Genomic DNA, 23,052 nt, shown 5'->3' with positions numbered 1-23,052 from the left:
AGCCCCGAGACGCTGTCGGAGGAGGAATCGCAGAGCTGTGGTCGCAGGCTGCGGGACACCACCGCACAAACCATATGGCGGCCTTATCCGAAATGCTGGCAGGTCCGTCACCGTCCTGAGGCGCACGGCAAGACCCTGTTGTGGCATCCCGGTCCGAGCAAGAGGGTTCTGTGGAGCCTTCGGGGTTGTGGCAGGGGTGGGTGTGCGCCTCAGGGCGAACAGGGGAGAGAGGGGGGACATGGCGTGGATGCGTGTGGGTGCAGTGCGTGTGTGTGGGGATGGCGTTGTGAGTGTGGGGGTGCCGCCTCTGGTGCGTGTGGTGCGGACTACAATTCCCGGCATGCACTGCCCCGGGCGCGTGTACTACAGGTCCCGGCCTGCTCAGCGGGGGCGGCAACGAAGAGCCGACGCGCTGCCCTCTGGGAATTGTAGTCTCCCCCGGCGGCGCGGCGGTGAAGGGCGGCCGCGAGGCCGCGCCCTCCGTGCGCCTGCGCGGGCGCTCGGGGCGGGCGGGGGCCGAGCGGGCGCAGCGCGGCGGCGCCTGCGCGCTGAGGAGAGGGAGATCTCTCGCGAGGAAGGACGCCATTATCGCAGCCGCTCGACAAACACCACGAGAATTCGGCACCGCACACGGTAACCGCGGCGCCCCGCGGCCGGACGGCTGGGGCTGAGCTCCCGGGGGGCCCGATGCCGGGCGTATAGCCCCGGCCCTCACAGCCCTCCCGCTCCTCACAGCGCCGTCCGAGCACCCGGGCCGCGAGGCGGCGGCTCCGGGGAGGGGCCGAGGCGGGGGGGGGGGCCGCGGGCCCCCGCCCCCTCACCCGGACGGAGCGGGGGGGGGGGGGCGACCGGGGGACTCGCCTCCTCCCGCCGCGGGACGCCGGAGCTAGGCCCTCCGCGGGGGGGGGGGGGGCTGCTCTTCATCGCCTCCCTCCCCGCCTGCCTTCTCCGCGTTCGGGCCTGGGGAGGGGTGTCACCCCTTGCCGGGGCTCCTCAGTGCTGGCCCCTTCTCTTGCTCCCGCTGCGGGGGGCCGCTGGTCACCCCTGCGGGGCGTGCGGCGTTTGAGGTGGAGGGTCTGGTCTGTCCCTCTCCCGGCAGCGTCCCCGAAGACAGTGCCCTCTTTCCCCCCGCCCCCCACCTCCCCGAGGCTTGTGTTTTCCCGTTTTGAAGGACGGGGCAGGTTTGAGCCTTCTCTCTCTCGGGTCGCGCACACGCTGCACTGCAGGCACGATTTTGGGAAGGGGTATCGCTGAGCGCACTCGCTCCCTCCCTCCCTGTCGTAGGAGAGTGTAAATAACTGGTGACACTGCTACTGCCTCTTCCTTTTCCCTCTGCTGCTTGCAGGTAGCGGTAATGGAAAGGGGCTGCTGCTTCTCACTAGTGGGGGGGGGAAAGCAGCCTCCCGAGGTGCTGTTTTGCGTGTGTGGTCATGTAGTCAGAGTAAGGGTTTTTTGCACCCATACTGGGGTTGGTATTTTCTAGTATCTTCATATTAGTGATCTGTTTGACAACACACTCGGTCTTCCCTTTTTCCTTATTTGCAATTCAAGTGTTGCTTTTTTTTGTTGTTTTTAAAGTCCTTCTACAGTGGGAAGTTGTGTACTTAACCAAATATAGTAATTTTATCCTGCTATGGGACATATAGTTTATGTATCAGTTTATTTTTAGAGCTCTCAAGGGAAGATTTTTTTTTTTTTTTAAAGTAAACGAGTTTGGAGGGGTATTAGCAACTGAGTGATTGCTTCAGTGGAAGCAGCTTTCAAATAGTTTTAAAATGATAGTTTGGAATGTTTTTTGCTACTTTTTTTGCCTTCTTTGTGAGGTTACCTTAGGTGTAGTACCCTGTTGATGTCAGGCTTTCAACAAGCAAACATAAAATTTGTAGAATTTTGAGTACTCAAGCAAGATCTTAAAGCAGCAAACAAAAAACCAAACAAAAAATGCCTTTGTCTTAATCATTTCATAGCAGTGCCTCTTGAAATAATGGATTTTCTCTGTTAGAAAGTATTAATATATGTTTAAAATGGATGTCTATAGAAATTGACCAGAATAACAAAAATTTGATTCTGAAACTGTATGAGCCTTATTCTGTACATTAAATGACATCTTGGCAGTAGTTCAGTTTTCAGTAATACATGAAAAGATGTTACGAAGAAAGACTAGTTAATTTATTGAAGAGAATAAAAAGATTGAGTTTGGATTTGGGAAACATTCCGTCTCCTTCAGAGGATGAAAATATTTTGTAACTTTTGTTTTGTAATTTATTATCTGTTTTACAACAACAGTAACTGGCTTTAATATCTTAATTATCCAGCCGTGTTTAAGTTGTGTGGTTACAGGACAAGATTTAAATTTTAAGGTTCTTCTAAAGGAGGAATTGATTAATTACATTCAGAGTAATTGAATAATAACATTAAGAGTATGGTAGCAATATAGTGAGCGCTAATTATCAATGTTCACAGTTGAAAGGGTTCCATCAGCACATGTTCTGCTAAACATGTTTGAAAAAGGCTTGTTTCCTGCCCGTGCTGTTTTTAACGCAGTACAACATACTTGTTCTATACTGGTTTGGACTGATGATGTGAAGAAAGATGAGCTTGTAGTCGTAGCTCCATGTAACCAGAAGTGCTACTTACGGGTTTACCTTGATTTTGCAAGGAGTAGTGCTGTGCTGTGGGATTCAGACCCACATTAATTACAGTAATATGCCTGCATTTGCAACGACTTGAGGTTGTCTCTGGTCTTTATCTTGAGCTTTTCCCTAAACTTGTAAAGCATCGTTTGTGCAGGAAGAATACATGCCTTTATTTTATCAGAACTTGAATGTCTTCATGTCTTTCACTGAAGAATGCCTTGAATTGAAATTGCTATGATGCTCCTTAGAAAGTAAGGACTCTCAGTACATTCATTTTGAAAGGAAGAGGTGGGTATTTCTCTTTGTGCACAGAAGCTCTTGTCCCAGAGATCTGCAGAAACTGTTTCTGTCAATTGAGCAGAAGAGCAAGAGCTACTTGTAGGAGGAGACAATGCAAAGCTAATGATTAGAATTAGAAAAACAAAATGTCTATGTATACTAAACTTTGCCAATAAAATTTTTTTCACAGATTTGATTTCCTTTAGTTTGAAACTTAATATTCAGTTGTTAACTACTGAAGTAATTTTACTTGTTTTCTGTTTTTTACGTACTCATTAAAAGGCTAAATCATAATCTTTTTTTCCAAGTAAAAATAAAAAGAATAAAATGTCTTTAAAGTCATGTCAAACACTTGTTTCCTTGCAGTTTGAGGTTTTTAAAGCTACTGTTAAGCGCTTAGCTTTGCCTACCACTTGTTAGACTTCATGTTAAGACGTTAAGCAAAAGTGCACGAAAGGATTAACTTCATAAAATCCTTTGCATTTGGGACTTTAAATAAAATAATTTGTAATGTTGTCTGTTGAACAAAATTATTTTATCTTGCTTCCTGTTTGTAAAACCCCGACTTAGACCACTTAAGGGAAAAATACATTAAGTTCAAATTTTCTTCTGAAAATTGGAGCACCTGTATTTTATGATGAAAAAAGAATGCATCTCTCCTATCCAGGGAGTGAGTTCATAGCAACTGTAGAGTTAAACACCCCTTCCTTCCTTGCTCCTTAGACACAAATGTGTCTGTTACATGTACCAACTTACCTCTCTTTAACATCCTATGAATATATAGTCGTGCAAGTTTAAAGCTGGAGTTACTTTTTTTGTTTTTCCTAGAGGAGGGAGGGGGAATGGCAAAACAGGATCAGACTGTACTAATGAAAGTATTTCAGAATGTGAAGAACTACTTGCTCTACGTTTTTCTACTGACATGGTGCTCTTCAGTTTATTTTCATAAGTATTTCTGCTAAGAATTTAAAAATACTAGTAGTATCCCTGTGTTTTAAAACAGTGCTAAGGTCTGTTTCACCAGCTTGAATGTTTCCTTTTTCTAGATAGCTACAGAAGGTAAATCTATTAGAAGACTTTTCAGTAAGCAGATTACTTGTGTATTTTATGTTGGCCGTCATGCTTTTTGATAGTAGAAGCCTGTGCCAACATTGGGGGTCTGTCCTTGTCCCCCCTGGAATTGCTAGATCAGAAAGTTTTTCCAGCGTATAGAAGATTAGCAGTGCACATACTAGGAAAAATATAAAATAAGAAAATATATATTATTCCCTTTTGTTGTCAGAGATTCTGCTTTAGGTAAGCTGAACACACAAGAAGAAAGCATTTTGCACAAATTTCCCTTCAGCTTGAGTCAGGTGCTTGTCATAGTGCATAGTGGTCCTGGGGTGTCTGCTGTGTTTAGATTGAACAACTTTCCAAGGCAAAGCCTCTAAGGGGTATAGCAAAGCCTCTTTCCTGCGAAGAGGCAATTAAACTGGAAGGTTACAGTATTAGAAAGTCTTAATTCTTTCTGCCAATGAAAAACGTGCACTAAGCCAGGATGTCTTACAACGCACACCGAAGGAGGTCAGGTTCAGATATATGTCTTATTCCCACACCCTGCCTCCGCATTTATTTTTTGTTTCTGTAGAAGAGCTAGTTTTAACGTGGTGAAGGAATATGATGGTCAGAGGAAAACAGATTCTGGCATAGTGTCCGTGCTCCGCTACACAGACCTGACAAATGATGTATTGTGGGAGAGCGCCCCAGGACATCCACACAGTATCTTGGAGCTGGGGAGAGTAGCAGATTTGGATGTAGAAAGTTGAGCCAGATGGAAGTGGCTTCTCAGCAGCGCTGTTTTGTTGCAAACCAGCATGGGGCAAGATGTTTTCCTCGGCAGTCTCTTCTGGTTGGGATTACGCTGATGGGGATTTTCATCACGCAGTTCTAGTCCTAGCGTAGCGTGTTGTTGGTAATGGGATGTAGTCATGACGTCGGAGCTGTGCTTGTGTTTCTCGGGGTGTGCATGGCTCAGGAGTACAGCTCCAAGATGCAGGGCTTAGTTACTGTTGCTTTCATTTTTATCCAGACAGTGACAGGTCATTTCTGCAGTGTGTCTGCTTCCAGAAACACATACAAGCAGTTTTCTGCACTAACTAAAGTTTCTAAATGATCTTTTACTTGGCTTTAAGTAGCGAACTTTCTGATTCTTTATGATTGAAAAATATGGATGTTGTTAAAACTCGGAGAGATCTGTGTCAGAGCCAGTTTTTAATTTGATCAAAGATGTACATACTTATATCTGCCTACTGCTGTGATTTCAGTTTGAAACATACTCTGAATTTAGTGGTAACTTTAACTCTTTAGAGCAAATAATAGTCTCCAACCTAAATCTGATGTTTATGAAAGTGAATAATTAGATATTTTTTATTAATTAAAAAGTCCAGTTCTATCTACCATAACTTGAAGAATTCATTTTTTTCACTTCTAATGCTTTTTTCTCAGAAAGCATGAGATTGCATTGTGTTATGTGTTTTCCCACATTTTGGATAATTTCTAATAAAACAAAGACAAAACTCATTTAACACCCACCTCCCCACCCCCCAGTTATCATACACTTATTAGCAACATACTTAAAAGTAATAATTTTCTGTTTACACTAAGTTGCAGTGTTTGGTCTGTGAAGTGAAGTAATATTTGCTTTGGCAGAGTTATTAATACAAGACGTGGTTTAGGAATTCAGTAGTTCAATCCTTCGGACAGAAGTCTTATCCAGGTTGGTTTTTTTCTATCGTTGCTAGCTTATTCTTCACTCAGCCTTTCTTCTAGGTCTCTTTATAAAGCTGGATTAAATGCTGTTGGAAGGTTTGAAGAATCATGGGCTCTTCTGGTAACGTAACTGTTGGCACGTGGTCATTGATGCCAAAATTGGTGATAAGCCTTCCTGTGGAGCCAGCGAGTCTCACGGCATGATGGTGTGCCTTTTCCCACCAAGGCAGAGCCCAGCCCCACCGAAGCTTCGTGATTGTGAGGGCTTCTGAAAGAGGGAATCTTCATGGAAAATTTAATCTACTCTAAAATTTGTTCTTTGGTAAACATTTCTTATTAAATAATTGCATTGAGCTCATGGCCTTGCCATTTCAGTGGTCGTTTAAAGTACCGTCTGTGATACTATTCATTAAGCTGTTTTCTTGAATGCAGAGAGTTATTATTTTTTTTTATGAGGGGAAAAAAATTAGTTTGTGATACTGAAATGATTGGACAACATAATGAAAAACTGGGCTTTCCGAGGTATGAGTTGAAAACTATGCTAATTTCCTTAAAATCTCTTTATTTCCCATCTTTTGATCTTGACTGTATACTTTCAGTCTTCCAAAAGGGAAAACAACCTAAAATAATATAGATTGCATAGATTTTCGCAAATATCAAATGGTTGCACAGTAAAATAGAATTAAAGCATTAAGCAGGAAGGAAACTTATGGGATAGCTACTTAATATTGAAATAGTTAATGAAGCTATGTTAGAGATGTGTGCAAATGCTTTTATCAGGTATAAATTATTATGTAGGTGGTCAGTATTCAGCAGCTGTCATTTATTCAGCAAGTTTTAGCGAGTGTTTTAATATTAAAACTTTTTTTCACCTCCTTCTCTCTCCCAGTAGCATCTGACAGTTTTTTAGAACTGTTATTTTTAGTTGCAACCCTTTTGTTATGCTATTTATTTCCCACTTTCCAAAGGGGATTCAAATATTGACTAAATAGCTGGTATCTAGATCTGTTACTCTTCTCATACATGTATTCCTTAAAAAATCCTTTTGAGTTGAACCAGTAGTTGTACAGAAAGTATCTCAAAGACTTTCTGACCAGCACGCAGTATTGTTAGCTAGAAGGCAGCTACAAATGTGTCATGTGCAGTCTTAAAGAAATTTCCAGCTTTTTGGCGTCCACTTCATATGGGAAATTTGAAATAATTTTGAGAAATTTTAACTCTATGCCATTGAGATTTCAAAATGTTTTAATATCAGTACACCCCCCCCCCCCCCCCATTTAAATAATGAAACTGAAATTTGATAGAAATTGTATTCTCCAAAGTCTTCTGTCACGTGCAAGTTTAGGGTCAAAGATCTGGTGATAAACCTTGTTTCAGTCGACACATCCTTGCTGGGGGAAAATGTGCTCCTTGATGCTTCATGGAGTGACTTTGTTTCATGAGCATAGTGCAGATCCCTCTGCTGCGAAGGAGGCTCATCTGAAAAAGACTACGTTCCGATGCCTGCAAAAGATGTTTGTGCTGCTTGTGCCCTTCCTCCAAGAGTTGGATTCCTGGGACTGGAAGAAGACTCCACAGCTTTTCTCAGTCAGCTTCTCAGCTACCTCTGCAGATCTTTTGAATAGCAGTGGTGAAGCTCGTTTGCCGTGTTACTTTGTCCTGCCGCTTGTGAAAATTACAGCGTGGTGCAAGAACTTTGGGTGATACCTGCTCTGAGTTAGTACTAAGTTGATTTCGTAGCTGATCATAGTTCAGCTACCGGTGTTTTCTGGAGTATTGGCTTTCCAATGAAAGTTCCCTTCTTCCTTCCCCCACCTCAGCTCTTAATCACTTCTTCGTAAAGGCCCTGTGAGATGTTTAAAAATCACTGTTGTTTCCTCCCTGAGTTTCCCCTGCAGGAGGAATGATACCAACTCTTTTAAAATAACACCTTTTATTCAGGAGCCAGGCAGATACTGCACCTTGGTTTTTTGGGGAGGAAGGGTTTTTTTTCTTTTTTTCTTTCCCAGATGGGAAAATTGAATCCTGAATAGTGTGTGCGGTGATCCCTTGGTGGACCAGTAGCACACATCGTACTAGACCTGTTGTTGCTGAAGTCTGTAGACTACCGTGGTTTCTTTCACATTAGAAGCAGCATAACATTTTAATGTCCTTTGAGTTTTGTGATGGAGAATAGGAAACAAAGCACTCAGAATTCAAATATTTAAGTACAATGTTTCAACTGCTATATAATCCACTTACATTGCAGTATTAAACTTCGGGCAAAGTTTTGCTCTTTCTCATATACTTAATGTTCTGATGAGAGCTTTCTGCTTGTGGACAACATGACAATGAATTGGGGTGCAGCTGTATTTTTGTTCCATTCGTTTTTCTTGTTTGTTCATGTCTCAACTAGAAATAGTGTTAGCATAGTTTTCGGTTTTGATTTTACCTGTTTAGCAGGAATGTCACTTTGCTAGGAACGTAGGAAGGTACTCCTGAATAGGAAATTTACAGGACCAAACTTTTTCTGAGGATAGTTTCTGGTGTAGAAAGGCCCAAGGGTACAACCATCTCTGTGTAAAGACATAGGTACAGTGAGTTAGGTGTGATGTTTTAAAGTATGCTTTGAATCTGACATTGTGGAGCTGCCTTCATTAATTGGAGTACCCTCTGCAAGCATTCAAGTCATGCTGATAATCTCGCCAAAGATACATCCTTTCCCGACATCTGCAGGATGTTTTGGAGTTTATTGAGGCACAAAAGAAAAATACTTTTATCAGTTTATAGTTTTGTAAAGATCTGAGATCTGCTGCAAATAATTCTGATTGTTAGGCAGTGGTCTGAAATTCCTAAAGTCGATATGAAGTATCACAGAAAAATAGAGTAAGAGGTTTTTAAAAAAAAAAAAATAGTAGTAACTTCTAACTTCAAATGAAGGTACAGTTACCCAAAGTTGAAAGGATAGCTGGACTACCTATCTCAAAGAAATTCTAATCATGGGTAGAAGTTCTTTGAGGCTGGGAGACACTTTTATATAAATAATATGAAACTAATTCTGGAAGTTGGTTCTTTGAATTTAAGTACTTGCAGGTTTTTTTGGAGCTGTTATCAATAAAGATTCTCCATCTGGTGGATGAAAACAATAAAACAACATGACTACATCTGGTTCTGCATACTGCATTTGCTGTCTGGGCAGTTCTTTTTTCGTATCTGCTGGTTTTCAGCCATACATACAAATTGTGCCTACCATTAATGACCTGTGTCCTGAAGAATTATACCATGATGCAGAAAACTGACCTCTGCCTTAAGGCACTGAATCTGCAAACACTTAACGTATATCCAGTCCATATGGGTAGTCTCATTAAGTTCAATGGCTTTATATGTCTGTAAAATTAAATTCAGACTTTTTTGCATATCTAAGCACCTGAAAGTGTAGTTGTAATAGGTGTTAACATATCCTTCGTAGCTCACTTGGGAATAATTATATCAAAGATGTGGCAGTGCGGGTGTTGGCACATGACAGCAGCAAGAGCGTTTATACAAGGTCCAGAGAATTTGTGCTTGAGTTGCTGGTGTATGTGGCCACGCACTCAACGGTGTCGTTCCTTGCACCAGAATGTGTTCAGCTGGTGTGAGTACACTGGAAAGCAGGACAGTGGTATTTCTGTTTTAGTTTGTTGTACGTTGTGTTAGAATTGTGGCCAATTAGAAGAGTTAGAAAAAGACATCCAAGCAAAACAGTGGCTTGTATCGGGTGGAATGAAAAAAAAGGGGGGGGGGGGAAATACTTCCAGAAGCAAAACAATAATAATAATAATAATGATAGTAATGTGAGCTTTCCTAGCAATATTTGAGAATTTCTGCCTCCCTGCAAGATTTTGTACTCCAAAGAAATTTCAAGTTCCCTGTATTCTTGGAGCAGCTGTTTCCTTTTTTCTGTTGCTGTCTGTATTTTAAGGACTTGTACTGGAGTCCATCAGCATAGCATCTCTGTGAGTGATATTTATTTTATATATCTATCTCCAGAATGTTATGGCTGGTGTCCGTGCTTTCAGAGATAAGGAACGTTTCTGTCACGTTTTGGGAGGATAGACTTTTTTTTCTGATCTTTGGCTGAACCAAAGATGCCTGTATCTTATTACACTAATTTTTTAAATTGTTAAACTGAAATGCTTGTGTAGTTTTACTATGAAAGTTACTTAAAACACAATGTTTTTACTTGCCTTTTAAGGTGGATTGAGAATAAGGATGAAAGCTAAACAGACGCTAAGAAAGATTAGAGTATTCTCCTTTGTAGTTTTTAGTAGTAATAAAGAAGTGTAAATTCTGATCTCTCCCCCCTCCCCCCCCATCCTCCCCCTGAAAATGATTTTCAACTTCATATTCTGATAGACTGCAGCTTCAGAGAGTTGGAGCATGAGGGAGGCTGGTAGCTCTTGCATTTGCAGTGCATTTAACCCTGCATGCTATTAAATTGTTGCTTTTTATTATGTTATTCCTCATCTGTTACAATGCATTAACATTTGCACTGATGTGGCGTGTTGGGGAATTCTTAATTAGTGTAGGAAGGCTCTGTGCCAGCTGCCAACTAAAGTGACTTTAGCTTAGGGGAAAAAGCCAGACTTTGGGATTATAACAATGTTGCAAGTCACAGAGCAAGACTAAGAGAGCATTGTCAGGTTCTGAACCTTGTGATACCTATGAATAACTTCATGTATCAAATTATGAGAACATTTCCCAGTTCTTTCCATGGGACTACTCAGAGATTGTTTCTGTGAAGACATGACAGACTTGTCAGTGCAGGAGATCTGTTGCCAGGTTAGCCGGGGTTATAACCTGAGCATGCTGGTTATTCTTCATTAAGACTACCATGTGAAAAATTTTGTTTTGTACTTGGAGTGCCTTTTTGCTGGTTTTGCATAATTTGCTTCCAGGGTGGATTTAACTGAGCTGCACAAAGGCATTCTTGGTGTGGATTATTCTTTGCCCAGAGACTTAAAGCTCAGTGGTCCTTCTGGGCTGTTTCCTGAAGGGGCAAGAACTCAGGAAAGTTGAACTGGCTTAACTAAAGCAGTGGAGTTAATGAGTATTATGTCTTTTATGGATCTTCACTTTCAGAGGGTGGATGATCTTTATACTATAATCCCTTTACAGCCTAAGGTCATTTTACTTCTGCACAAAGTTATCCTCACAGAGGGTTAATGCACTTGAATGCATGTATCAAATACGTTCTTATCATTAGGCTTGCCTTTGTAGTCTAGCTGGTTTGCTGTTTTGGAAAACTTTTGTAAGTGTCAGCAAATCACAGCTCTTTGCAAGATAAAGACCTCCCATTCATGGTAGATATTAGGCTCAGAAAAATGGGCTGATTGGCTAATAGTGGTTGTATAAAGAAGACTATATAGTTGTAACAGAAATGACATATTTGAAAATTGGCCTTAATTGATTTAAAGGAAAAGTGAAATGAAGAAGAGGAAAAACATTTGGGGCTTTTGGGTTGGGCAAAGTAAAGTGGCATCCTTCGGCTTTTTTCACACAATCAGAAGTAAATTTTTGTCATAGTGCAAGTTGAAGTATGAGAGAAGTTTTTTCCTTTATCAATAGCACGGAGAAATATTAGCCAGGGCAGTGATTAGCTGCTTAAATAAGAGAAGTTCAATTAAACACTCTAAGTAGGCTAGAGCTTTGGAAAATGTTTTTTTAAAATATAGTGTTTACCCTCGCTAATTAGTATGAGAGAAGATTTATGTTTTGTGCATGTTTTTATATGTTAACAAGGTGTTGGATGTTTTTGATTATCCACTTTGGAATGATGCCCTGTGACTTTGTAAAGCCATCAGATATTTCAGTAAATAGGTTTGTTTACAAGAGACTGCTCAGAAGAATTATTCTGAATTAATGTTTTAAAATAGATTAATTAAATTGCATTAAACTTGTGTGTGGAAAAGCTAATCTGGAATTCAGGTGAATTTAATTTAGTTGCTTACAAATATTAATTTACTTAATTAAACAAAGGCTACTTTAATTCTGTATTAAGTGTATCAATTCTGAGGAAGAGTATTGGCAGAGATATTTAGTGCACTTTATCTAATCTGCTTTAAATTTATACCTTTAGTTGTCTTTGATTAGTTTTTCTGAGTGTTCCAGTACTAGAGCCACCTCCTAGCAAGTGGTTGTAGGAATGTTCTAGGCTTTTTGCTCCCCTTTTTGGCTTTGTTTCTGAATATGAAAAGCCAAGAACAGGGAGGGGTGTTTGTCTTTACTTTCAACTCATAATACATACATAGGGAAATAAATATTTTTAAGTTTTGATGGGTGATGAAATAGACTGTATTTATTATTAGAAGATTTAATTCTTTTACTCCATATTGATGCTTGTTCTGTCTCGGAATCTTAGAACTGTTTTCTCAAATTTTGAAAAAATATTTTTACTTTGGGAGGAAAGAAGGAACTAATGCAGTATGTTTGCTATGTGTGATTATTTCCGTTGTTCACTGTGATTAAAATGTGAGACAATTTTTAGTTTGTGCTGCTTTATACAACAGGAATGGGTTTCCAGTGGGTTTATTAGGCAAGGGTTACCAAAGTAGTGTCTGGCCTGGGGTGGGGAAAGGGTGGGCAGTGAAAGAGCTGGTCTGGGAACTAGCTACATAATGCAAGAGGTGTGAAGGGTTAGAAACATTTGAGGTAACTGAGATTTGAAGGCACCCAGGGCTGAAGTAGGGATGGAGGTGGGAGGAAATCCCTCTGATACACACTGTAACCTGTTATCCAATGCAAAAACTGAAAAAGAGTTGAAGCAGTCCCTTCCAACCCCCAGAAAAGCCTTCTGCGAGAAGTGATGAGTGCAGTGTAGATGCACCTAAATAGCTTAGCTGGAGTCAGTTTTAGTTTGGCTGGCCAAGGCCTTCTGTTGTGTATGTGTTAATGAGATATTTTCCATTGTCTGGTATAAGCTGTCTTCCCATCCCCCTCCCCCAGCTAATGGCAAATTGACTATAAAATACTGCTCTGTTGATCCAACTTCCACGTGCTAGTTGGGGGAGAAAAAGTGGGCACGTTTCATGTCCCTGTGGTAGTTTATCCTCGGCTTCCTGGCTTTCTGTTGATAGTTCTTTCTTATAGCTTAATATTTGTTCCAGGTAATATTTCAGCATTGGCTTCGTAATGCCAATGTACATATACTTAATTTAGAATTAATGGGGACTAGGGTTTCAGCCAGAAGAAGGAAAGGAGAAAAAAAAAAAAAAGAAGCCTGGGAACATAGAGCAAATTTCAAGAAAAGAAGTGTTTTACTTGAGGAAATGCTGGTAAATACTTCACTGAGTAGAATATGTGGAAACTATATTGGCAAAGTTATTCTGAATTTGTTGACTGAGGCTTTTTAAAGCTGATAAACTAATCTAACTCTAATCCTGTAAAATTTTATCGGGCTTTTACCCTTGGTTCTGAAAGCAAGGTTAGACCACTGCTAAAATTTTCTATTATAAATTGAAATTCTGAATTTGGAAGAGGGGCATTTTATTCAAGTTGTGATAGCTTCTGTGGTTGCAGTATGCAATGTAGCTTACTTGGGCATTGCTTTCCTAATCCACACATCTAGCATTAATAACAAATTTATCTGTTTTCCCCTTATGTTTTGATACAGGAGCTCACTGCGTCTAGTGACAGCAGAAGTATATTTTGTTCTGCCTGTTGAGAAGGCAAAAATGTGTTCCGTCAGGATGTTGGCTAATTGCCTGTGAGCTGTGTCTGACTTACTGAAATTGTAATAAAATTTGTTTAAATGGAAATAAATGCTAATGTTATGAAGACACATTGCTGTGTATGTGTAGTAACTATTCTGCCCATCATAGTTTGGTTGTTATGCCCTTGTTTCAAGGCTCTGTGACAGAATATTTTGGTACTTCTTTTCTGATGTGGGGTTGAATACTTTCAGACTATGACCCATGAGAGGTGGAGAACAGATGTCAGAAGTGTGAAATTATTTTTTGTTTGTGTTGAAGAAAGGTTTAATTTATTTCAGTGATTTTTTTATAATGAGTTTTGGAAGGCTAAACATGCATCACGTGAAGTATTAAAGCAGATTTAAACAAAAGCATTGCAACGGAATGTTTTATAAAATATTGATGTATTTGTAGCTACAACTGGTTTAAATGCAACACGTGACGTATCAGTGAAATCCTGAATCGTGTAAATAGACAAAGTTTTAAAAGTTGGGTTTTGTTCTAGTTTGTCCTTTTTTAGTGTTTGGAGTGGCGGATGTCTTCCTTCAAGTTGAGGGCAGGGTTCTTAATATTACTAGCAGTATGTAACATTATGAAACAGTAACTGTAGCACAGCTGTTTTATTATGTTAAGCCTGGCTGGTTACCAGGATTTCTCAGAAATGGCAAATATAATTTGCCAAAATGGCATCCATATGCACTAATGTATTGCCAGTTTTTTTGGGCGTGCTGCCACAGTCTGTGCTGTCCCAACAGTTTTTCACCATGATCAGAATTTCAAATGACTCAGTATTGGCAGTGCTGGTATTTTGAGTAAACAATTCTGATATGTGGGGAGTCCTCCTTTTGAGATGGGCTTTCACAGCGCGCAGCGGTTGCTCAGGCCAGTCTCAAAATTCTTCTGTAGGTTGTGTTACTCTCTTTAAAAATTTGTACTCCACCTGTCTGGCTTAATGGCTTTCTTGTGCTCAAGTGGAAGAGGGAAAGAGGAAAATCTTTATGCATAGTTGGATTTGATTCAGTGTCAGTGTTAAGGGATGAATTACCATTTCCATTGGTAAACCTCAAATTATCTCTCTAGTGTTTTTTGCTTCAGGTTAAAAAGGAAAAAATCGACTGATCTCTTGGTATTCACTGTCCATCCCTTTGTAAACTGTGGGAAAGCACAGATATGAATGGTTCCAGTGATTTTAATTCAGTTTTGCAGGCTGAAGGTTTCTCTTAAAACACTAATAAATAACCTTGACAGAGAATTCCAGGGGAGCAGGGCTGAGAAATATTTTGGCTCTAAAATCAGGGCCATATTCTGAAAATAGCTTCATCAGAATTGAACTGTAGAAAAACCAGGCAAGTTCAATAGCCAAGAAAAAAGTCAAGTTTTGCTTCAAGTCTAGTTGTAATTAGCTGCAAGGAAGCTCCTTGTTCTCACTGAATGTTTATGAAGATTTTAGAGGCCTGTTAAGATTCATACATGTAAGGATCTTCTGTGCATATAGATCTGTATGGAATGCAGTAATTGCAAATCTAAAGCGGCTTGGGAGCTTTATATGCTTTTGCGACATCTAGACTAAATACTAAAGTCTGATCACTACAAGAGCTAAGTAATAATTTGTAAATTAAACCCCTGCAATTTAGGAATGGTCTTGTATGCTCTTAAAACTTCTAAAACAAAAAAATCAATTTAAAAGAAAACATTTTATTTTGTATTTTATACTGATGAGCTGCCAGATCTCTGAAGTGAAATGTTCTCTTTATCCATTAGGAAAATGCAGAAAGGTGGATCGGCAAGGAAAGCTTGAGCTCTTGTCTCAGTGCCAGTATAGAAAGATTCACTCATAGAGGTGCCACAGGTAGTTCAGTCCTTTGCTCTTTGACGAGGCTACCGAATAAAGTAGCTGTTGATACCACTGGATGATCACTTTGTAGGTTGGTCACTTCTGTTAGGAACTGCATCTCCTTTTATAGAGGAAGAATGAAAAAATAATGGCAGTATTGATATATCAAGCATATCTGTATTAACACTCTTCTTGCTGCTGTTTTTCAGGATTGCATGACTTGTAAAATTACTTACCTGGGGACCTGCAGTGGTGTTTGACTGGATATTGCTGCCTGGTTCTGAATGATGTCAGAACAGGATTTGGCAGATGTTGTTCAGATTGCTGTTGAAGACTTGACTCCAGATAACCCAGGTACAGTAGAGATGGTAGTAATGGCAAGAGCAAGATCATTTATAGTATTGCCCATTAAGAATGGGCAACCTTATACAGGTCTTCCTTTGCTCAGTTTGGTAAAGGAACTCGAACCTGGTCTGCTCTCAGGTGATGCTCTGACATTGAGGCTGGTCAGGGCTCTACCTCTTGATTTTACCAGCCAGGCTCTCCAGTTCTAAGTTCGGTTCTTTTTTGTTACTGTTTTCTTCAAAATGTTTTACCTTTGGATGAAAGGATATTAGAACCTATAGGTCTGCATATGTAAGTATTTATTTTGGAAAGTTTGCGGGATCTTGTTCATCTATATTGGGGAAAAATAACCCGCTACTACACTGAGCAGTGGGTGTAATTCGATTTTTGTACGGCACTTCATTAGTACTTTTTATGGTTTTGTATAAACATGGGGGCTCAGAAGCCTGTAGAATCGGTCAAAGCAGAACAGCTAATGTGGCAACTCTGCTACCTCGTGGTAGGTTCCTAATAAAAAAATCCAAGGGAATGCTTGAGTGTTACGTCCTCAGTGCAATTGAAACAAAGTCCTACATTTGGATAAATGTTTTCTGAGAAGCAGTAAAATGTTGTCATATATTTAAGAGAAAACCCAAGTAAGTGTAAAAGAATACATACGGTATGTTAATTAAATGCCTTTTACATTTTTTTGTTTTATCCATTTAATGTATTTTTAATTTGAGCCTTGTCCTCTTGCGTTATAAACTCTGGCAATGCTTATTTTTCTTTGCAGTTGTGTTGGAGAATCATGAAGTGACAGATGATGATGTAGAGCCTGCTCTGAAACGTCAGCGTATAGAAATTAACTGCCAGGATCCCTCTATTAAGGTTATGATAATGCCTTTTTCAGTTTTTATTCGTGATACCAATTAAGTTAGCTTTCTTAGGGAAATATATTAAAAGAAAAGACTGTAAAATAAACTGTTTATACATAATACTGGAATTATTCATAGCTTTCTTGTAAATGTTTGTTCATTTTTGTGCATAAATTTTAAAATCTGGATGATTGGCTAATTTTCCAGTGTAAAATCAGTAGCAAGAATTTTATATGCAATATAAAATGTCATCAGAATTGATTCCAGTGACTCAAACATCGCTATTGCTACATTTTTTGATAAAGTGAATAAAGTTGACCTAAAAGATAAACTTAAGCATGTATTTGTATTACAATTTGTAGATACTTTCAGCATGTTTTAAATTATTATTTTAAGCTAACAACATTCTCCTAATAGTTAAACCATATTTGGTTCAGGCTCAGTAGCTCAGGCTTTTCTGTACTTGCAGAACTTCCCCTGCTGTTCTCACTACTGTGCTTCAGGTGGTTTGGTTTTTTTTTGTCTTGGAGCATAAGTATATGAGCAGTATTTTACTGCCACACACATTAAATAGTGTGTAATTCTGTATTTTTGAAATGGCCATAGAAACTGAAGCTCTGTATTGAAAGAGCACCGGGGGAGCAGCACTGTAAACCAGCTGGATTAGGTGTGTAAATTGTAGTGGAGGGCCACAAGATGGCATAGTTGCTGTTTGCAAAAGAAAGTGTGCGTAACATTACCCTTTAATGGCCTGTTTTTCCCAAGAGAAACCAAGTAGAATATGCTTTCTTTTGAATAAAATTGCTTAGGAAAACAGATTTTATTTATTTGCTTTTCTTGATTTGCTGTTCAGGAGAAAACTTAAGTGAGCGGCATTAATTGTCTCTGAGGTTATTTGTGTTGATATAGTTTCCACTGTAATCGTCTGAATTTATCTGTTTGGGCAGGAATAATCTTATTTAACTTTATCCAGGAGGATGCGTTCATAGATTTATAATCCTTTTTTTTCTTACATGTATCGAATGAAAGGCTTTGGCATGTCATTTTAAATGATTTTGTGGTGTATGAAATCATACTAACAAAGTGCTTAGGTGAAAATGTGTTTGGCTCAGATGCTTTTGGCTTCTAAATAAAGATCTGGAAGAATCTGAGAATGCTAAAATGCTCCTGGATGTCATCAGTTTTGTACGTGGCTGAATTTTGTCACTAGGCACACTGCTAGTTCCTTTAGAATTGTTTTCCAGTCACATTTCTCTGGAGCTTCCTTGTGTGTATGTTGCTGAAGATAAATGCCTAAGTCTTTAAGATCAGTTTCTTTTGCATTCTCCCCTTTCTAGTCATTCCTGTATTCCATTAATCAGACAATATGCCTGCGGTTGGATAGCATTGAGGCAAAGTTGCTGGCGCTAGAGGCTACCTGTAAATCATTGGAAGAGAAGTTGGATCTTGTCATGAACAAACAGCATAGCCCCATCCAAGTCCCCATGGTGGCAGGTTCTCCTCTTGGCGCTACACAGACGTGCAATAAAGTACGATGGTAAGAAAAGAACAGATTACTCATCAATGTGCTTTTTAAAATAACGTAAATCCATTTCTTTGGCATCAAGCTCTGCAGCTTTCTGTATAGCTGTCGAGCTTGGTATGCTGTTTATGAATGTAGAATTAATTTATCTCGAAGGTAATTTTTGTACCAGTTCCGTGATGTTACTTAGAATGAGACACTGGTCCACGGACAGTTTGCAACTGTTTCCACATTTCATTTTGACTTAAACCAGACTGATTCATCCATCCTCTGGAAAAGTCTCATCAGCTGTTTTAGACAGGTTTTTTAGACTTGCTTTACTTTTATTTATGTGGCTGTTTTGAATTAATGAGTTCATCATCATTCTAATTGCTTCTCATTTTACTTTTATTCACCAGAAATACAATGGAGTTTGGTTTATGTGCTTGTTTTCTAAGGACTCTTGCTAGAATAATATCTGTGCTTATTTTGGAGTTAGAAGTTGGAGATGGAAAATCTGTTAAATAATCTAATCCACTTTGATGACAGAGCAGGTTTGACCTGCTGTACCTTTATGTATGAGTTGCCTAATACGGTTTTAAATATCTAAATCTTGATGTGCCTGTCATTTTACCGTGGAGATGATTCCAGGCAGAGAAATATGCTTATCAAAAGACTCTTTTGTCGAACAACTTTTTCCTCCTCATTCATATTTTTATAGCTAGAAAAAACTCAATACTTCTCTAAATAATTACTTTTTATTCTCCATTACAAAGGTGTATAGGCAACTTTCACATGTCATACCATTCTAGTCAAGATATACTAACTTAATTCATCTTTTGTCAGTCTGTTTTTCCATCTTCTGATCTTTTTTTCATCACTCTCTCTGAACTTTCTCAATGTCTGAAAATTATTTTGAATACATTTTTGGTATGTTATACTCAGTGCAGTGTTTCAGGTGCACTACTCTAGAGCTCTATAGAAAAAAGTAGTTCCTTGCTTTGTGTTGTGGGACTCATCCGTGTGAGGTAAGGAGGAAAAAAAAAAACAACCTACCACAAACATTACCCTTTTTCTACTAGGCCACTACTTGCTCTCTGCTGTATTTTTTTTTAATTTTTTTTTTTACTTTCAGTATTGCTATTTTTATAATAGGTATTTTAAGTTAAAAAATTTATCTCGAGGTTGTAAGCGCATTTTGTTTTGATATCTTTCAGTTCAAGCATTTATGAAACAGGATGGAGTATAACCTTACTACCGTGAGGGTTCAGAGTGGGAGATTTTTACGTAAGAGGGATACAGTCTGCTCACGTAGCTGTACCTGTTGCATAATGCAGACTGTTACCTCACAATTGTTCACTGAGGGTGATTACTTCTGATGAATGTAGTCTAATCTTTTTAAAAGATACCTTATTTGTATTTAAAAATCTAAAATGATACAGAGCCCAATGTGTTTCTTGATCTCTGTTTTAAAAGTTCAAACATCCTTTTTATTTTCAGTGTTAATTTGAGTACTCTCTGCTCCTTTTGCTGTAACAGTCACCTGTCCAGTTAGGAACAGTTGATGTCCTCAGACTTTTCCAAAACAACTTTCCTTTTTAAATGTCCAAATACAATGTTTGGGCCCCAGTTCAGGATTCCTTTATTGGTCTTTGTTCTTGTGCTGGTGATGAACATCCTGACCATTGGACATCCTCCTTTTCCCTTTTTCCATTTAATTTTTTCTTTAAAATAGGCGCTGTGTCTACATTTACCTATGCTTTTGAAGGCTTCCCAGTCATACATTGAAAAGGTGAATTATGGCTAAGTTCTATATCAAAAGAAATAAAGTACATGAAATAACTATTTGGATCATAGAGCAAGTAACTAGAATATTACACCAGTGTTTTCGCTAAATACTCTTTATCAATAAGTATTTCTCAAGGAGCCTTCTTTAAATCTGGTTTGGTTTTTTTTTTTTGTCATTATATTAGAGATCTTCAAGTTCTTGTGCATAAGCTGAACTTCTTACTGTGGTTTGTGCACAAAAGACTTCAAAAACATTTTCAGAAATACACGGCCCCTTTGGGAAACTATTAATTCATGTTCAGTGAATGCTTTCCTCTGTAAATTGTACTATTTTGAGTTTTGTCAGACCTGAGGTGCTGTGGTTGGGTTTTTTTGGTTTTTTTTTTTGTTTTTTTTTTTTTTTTTAAATCTTTGTAACCATTGGAAATCTGTCCTGTGTGTTAATGGTGAGCTTGGTGTTTAATCTTTTGTTTTGGGTGTGCAAATTTATGATGACGGCTTCTCAGGCAGTCTGAACATAATTTAGATAGGCGTTCTGAAGACTGTAAGATTCTCTGCCCCAAATATTAGTTAGTGTTGGTATGAAGTTGCACATTATCAGATGCATCTTGCCAATAAAGCACTGAGGGCGTTTTGTTCTTTTAGCAGTCTGTGGCCTATATGACTCAAAAGAAAATACTTAGGGGTGTATGTGTTTAACTTGGCATTAGTAACACTTCAATTTCACAGTGATAGAATGTTTCACTGAATTCCCTGTCTCATTCATAAAAACCTTTATCAGTTGTTGATTATTTCCAGTTAAAGCCTGCATGGACTGTTCTGTTGTATCGACTCTCTGTATCGTTCCCTCTTCCCCTTACATTGCAGATGGCAGTGGAGAGCTGCCAATAAGAGTTAGTGTTTTGGATCGTGATTTTCAGATTCTGTGTCTGAGTAAGTTTCTTCAACCTCCTCCTCCTCCTGCTGCTGCTACAATAATACTGCATTTGCCACTCTAACAGAAACATTGTAGTTAGCAAAAGCATGTCAACCAGATGGTGCTACACGGCCAGTAAAGCAGACTCTCATTCTTTTTTTGATAAATACCTTAGGGTTTGCGATCTTTTCTCTTCCACTCTATAGTGAATTTTGTTTACAGTTTTTCTGGTAATTTAGTTACTTGCATTACTTTGGTGCAGATTTAACATAATCAAAATTTGTTTTACAGCAGTGCACACAGTAAAGTGTATGAACTGTATGTTATAAAGTCACACAGTTTGATTGCTTTGTGCTATTAAAATTAATTTTGTAAGACTTGTCAGTTTGAAATATGCTTAGGTCATCATGTGATGAAAACAAGGACAACTTGGACAGAGGAGCTTTCTTCTGTGTCATCTTGCGGTGGAATTGTGCAGTTACAGCGTACCAGGTGAATTCACAGCTACGCACTATGGCCTGCATTGACTCTGATGTGGAACTTTATGCTGTGAGCAGCACCGTACACTGGCTGCTTATAAAATGGAGTGATAAAGTATAATCTGTCCATATAGCTGCATTAGGGAGGCAGGAGTCTCACTTTGTAACGGTTGTCAGATTTAGGTTCGATGATAAGTTGTTCCTTCTAGTAAACTTAACACGTTGATTTATTGAGATAACTCATACCTTTTTTGTGCCAAACTGTTGTTTCCAAGTTTTAAAAATTCTTATTAGGGAAATGAAGCAGAAGTTTTCAAGGAGACTTACAATAAATCAAGAACCACCCCATGTTGTTAGCTCCCAGGACGGAAATGCAGTGCATTTTAGAGTCTAATTGTGCTTTCTGTCTCTTTATTAAACACACGAGGAATGATATGTGTGGAAATCTTCCAACATCCTTTTCTGGATATGTGATTTTTGAAGGCTTGCTGATGTTTCTTGCAAAGCTATGAAATGTTGAATTCAGAAATTACAGTACTGTCTACTGCTCTCGATATTTTGTGTAAGTACATCTTCATGACAGCTGGATTGTGTTCTCAGTTCTTTTGTTCATATTATTTACTCTGATCTGCTGTTATGGTACTTCATTATATACTAGCTAATTGCAGTGCAGATAAGGAAGAAAATAAAGGGTATGTGGTGCTGTGTAATGAAGAATTTGTATGAACAGTTGAGATACAGAGGAACAATAGGCTAACTTAGATCTCCAAGTGCGAAGTTTAAGCTACAGTAAAAACTAACAGGAGAAAACTTCTTTTGAAAGGAAGTCACTCTGAATTTGTGAGCTGTAAACTGTTTGGGGGGAAACAGCAATAGGCCATAAACAATGTGGAAAGACTTGTAGCTGTTGTATTTCAATAAATCATCACATGAAAAGCAGAACTAAACAAGCGTAGTTTCGTATAGGTTTTTGTCCTATGTCCTCTACCTTTTCAGTGGATGAGCTTCATGTTTCCTGTATGACGCTCCCTGCTGTGGGATTTTGAAATCTTCCGTGCTATTCCCATGATAGTAGCATATGCGACTGCTGGAGCTGGCTGCTGTGTGGTAATGGATGAGACCTTTCTGACTTTCTATTAGTGGGGTGTAGCATTTGGGCTTGTCCTTACCCCAGCCTCAGATTTTAACAGGTGTTTTAATATCTCTGAGACCTCTTTCTTTTTGTCAGACTTGATCGTAAGAGTGCAAAGTATTAGTTGGGATTGGAGAAACAGCATGATGTTAAATCTCATTTTCTTTGGGGGGGGGGGGAAATAAAGAAGTTTTAGAAAGTATTTTCTCAATGTTTAGTGGCTGCTGCTTAAAAATACGTAGTTGTCAGGATTACCTACGAAGACATAGTGTTAATAGAGTTTTTTAAATTTCTTTCTTGGAAGAAAGGCTGTCAGAAGGTTTCAGAACTAGTAGAATGGATGGCAAAAATCCTTAGATTGCACAGAGTTATGTTGAACTATATGGAGCTTGAAAAGAGCTGAGAACAGTAGCAAAATAATGTAATAAATTAGTAATGGGAGTACACGTATTGTCCCGGTGTTCGGAGCTTTGTCCGGCTTTGTGCAGCGTTAGTACAGCCCTGCTTTTCCATCCAGGAAGTGATTGTCTCTCTTCCTCTGTCTGCAACGTTTCCTGGCAGTATGGCTATTAAAAACCTCTAATTTCTCTTCTTTATGAGGTACCATACTGGTCAAAAATTCCAGTAGCTGCTGAAAGTTTCTTGGATAGGAGAATTGGTGCAATGCCTGATGGCCTGTCGGTATGGCAGCCTCAAATGATAAGTTTGAAATTTAGCATGTGCCCAGGTCTTGAGATTTATAAATTGATGAACACACAGTGTGACAGCATGACTAAAATCTTTTATCCATGTTTTGATGAAAATATTTCATCTGAAAGATTTCAGTCC

At 39.1% G+C, this 23,052-nt stretch overlaps 1 protein-coding gene across 1 annotated transcript in view; it reads left to right on the top strand.

Annotated features, from left to right (window-relative positions):
- Positions 1–588: 588 nt before the first annotated feature.
- The window catches only part of BANP (BTG3 associated nuclear protein), a 153,990-nt gene continuing 131,526 nt past the window's right edge, over positions 589–23,052 (top strand). The window contains exons 1-4 of the mRNA XM_050904135.1: positions 589–633; positions 15,419–15,563; positions 16,327–16,421; positions 17,746–17,945. Coding sequence (XP_050760092.1) covers positions 15,494–15,563; positions 16,327–16,421; positions 17,746–17,945 — 365 coding nt within the window. The 5' untranslated portion in view covers positions 589–633; positions 15,419–15,493. The remainder of the gene's footprint in view (positions 634–15,418; positions 15,564–16,326; positions 16,422–17,745; positions 17,946–23,052) is intronic.

This window comes from Gymnogyps californianus, chromosome 12, assembly GCF_018139145.2.
Source record: "Gymnogyps californianus isolate 813 chromosome 12, ASM1813914v2, whole genome shotgun sequence".
NCBI classification, from domain to species: Eukaryota; Metazoa; Chordata; class Aves; order Accipitriformes; family Cathartidae; genus Gymnogyps; species Gymnogyps californianus.
Note: the sequence above shows the minus strand (reverse complement) of the source record. Positions and strands in the feature narration are given on the sequence as shown.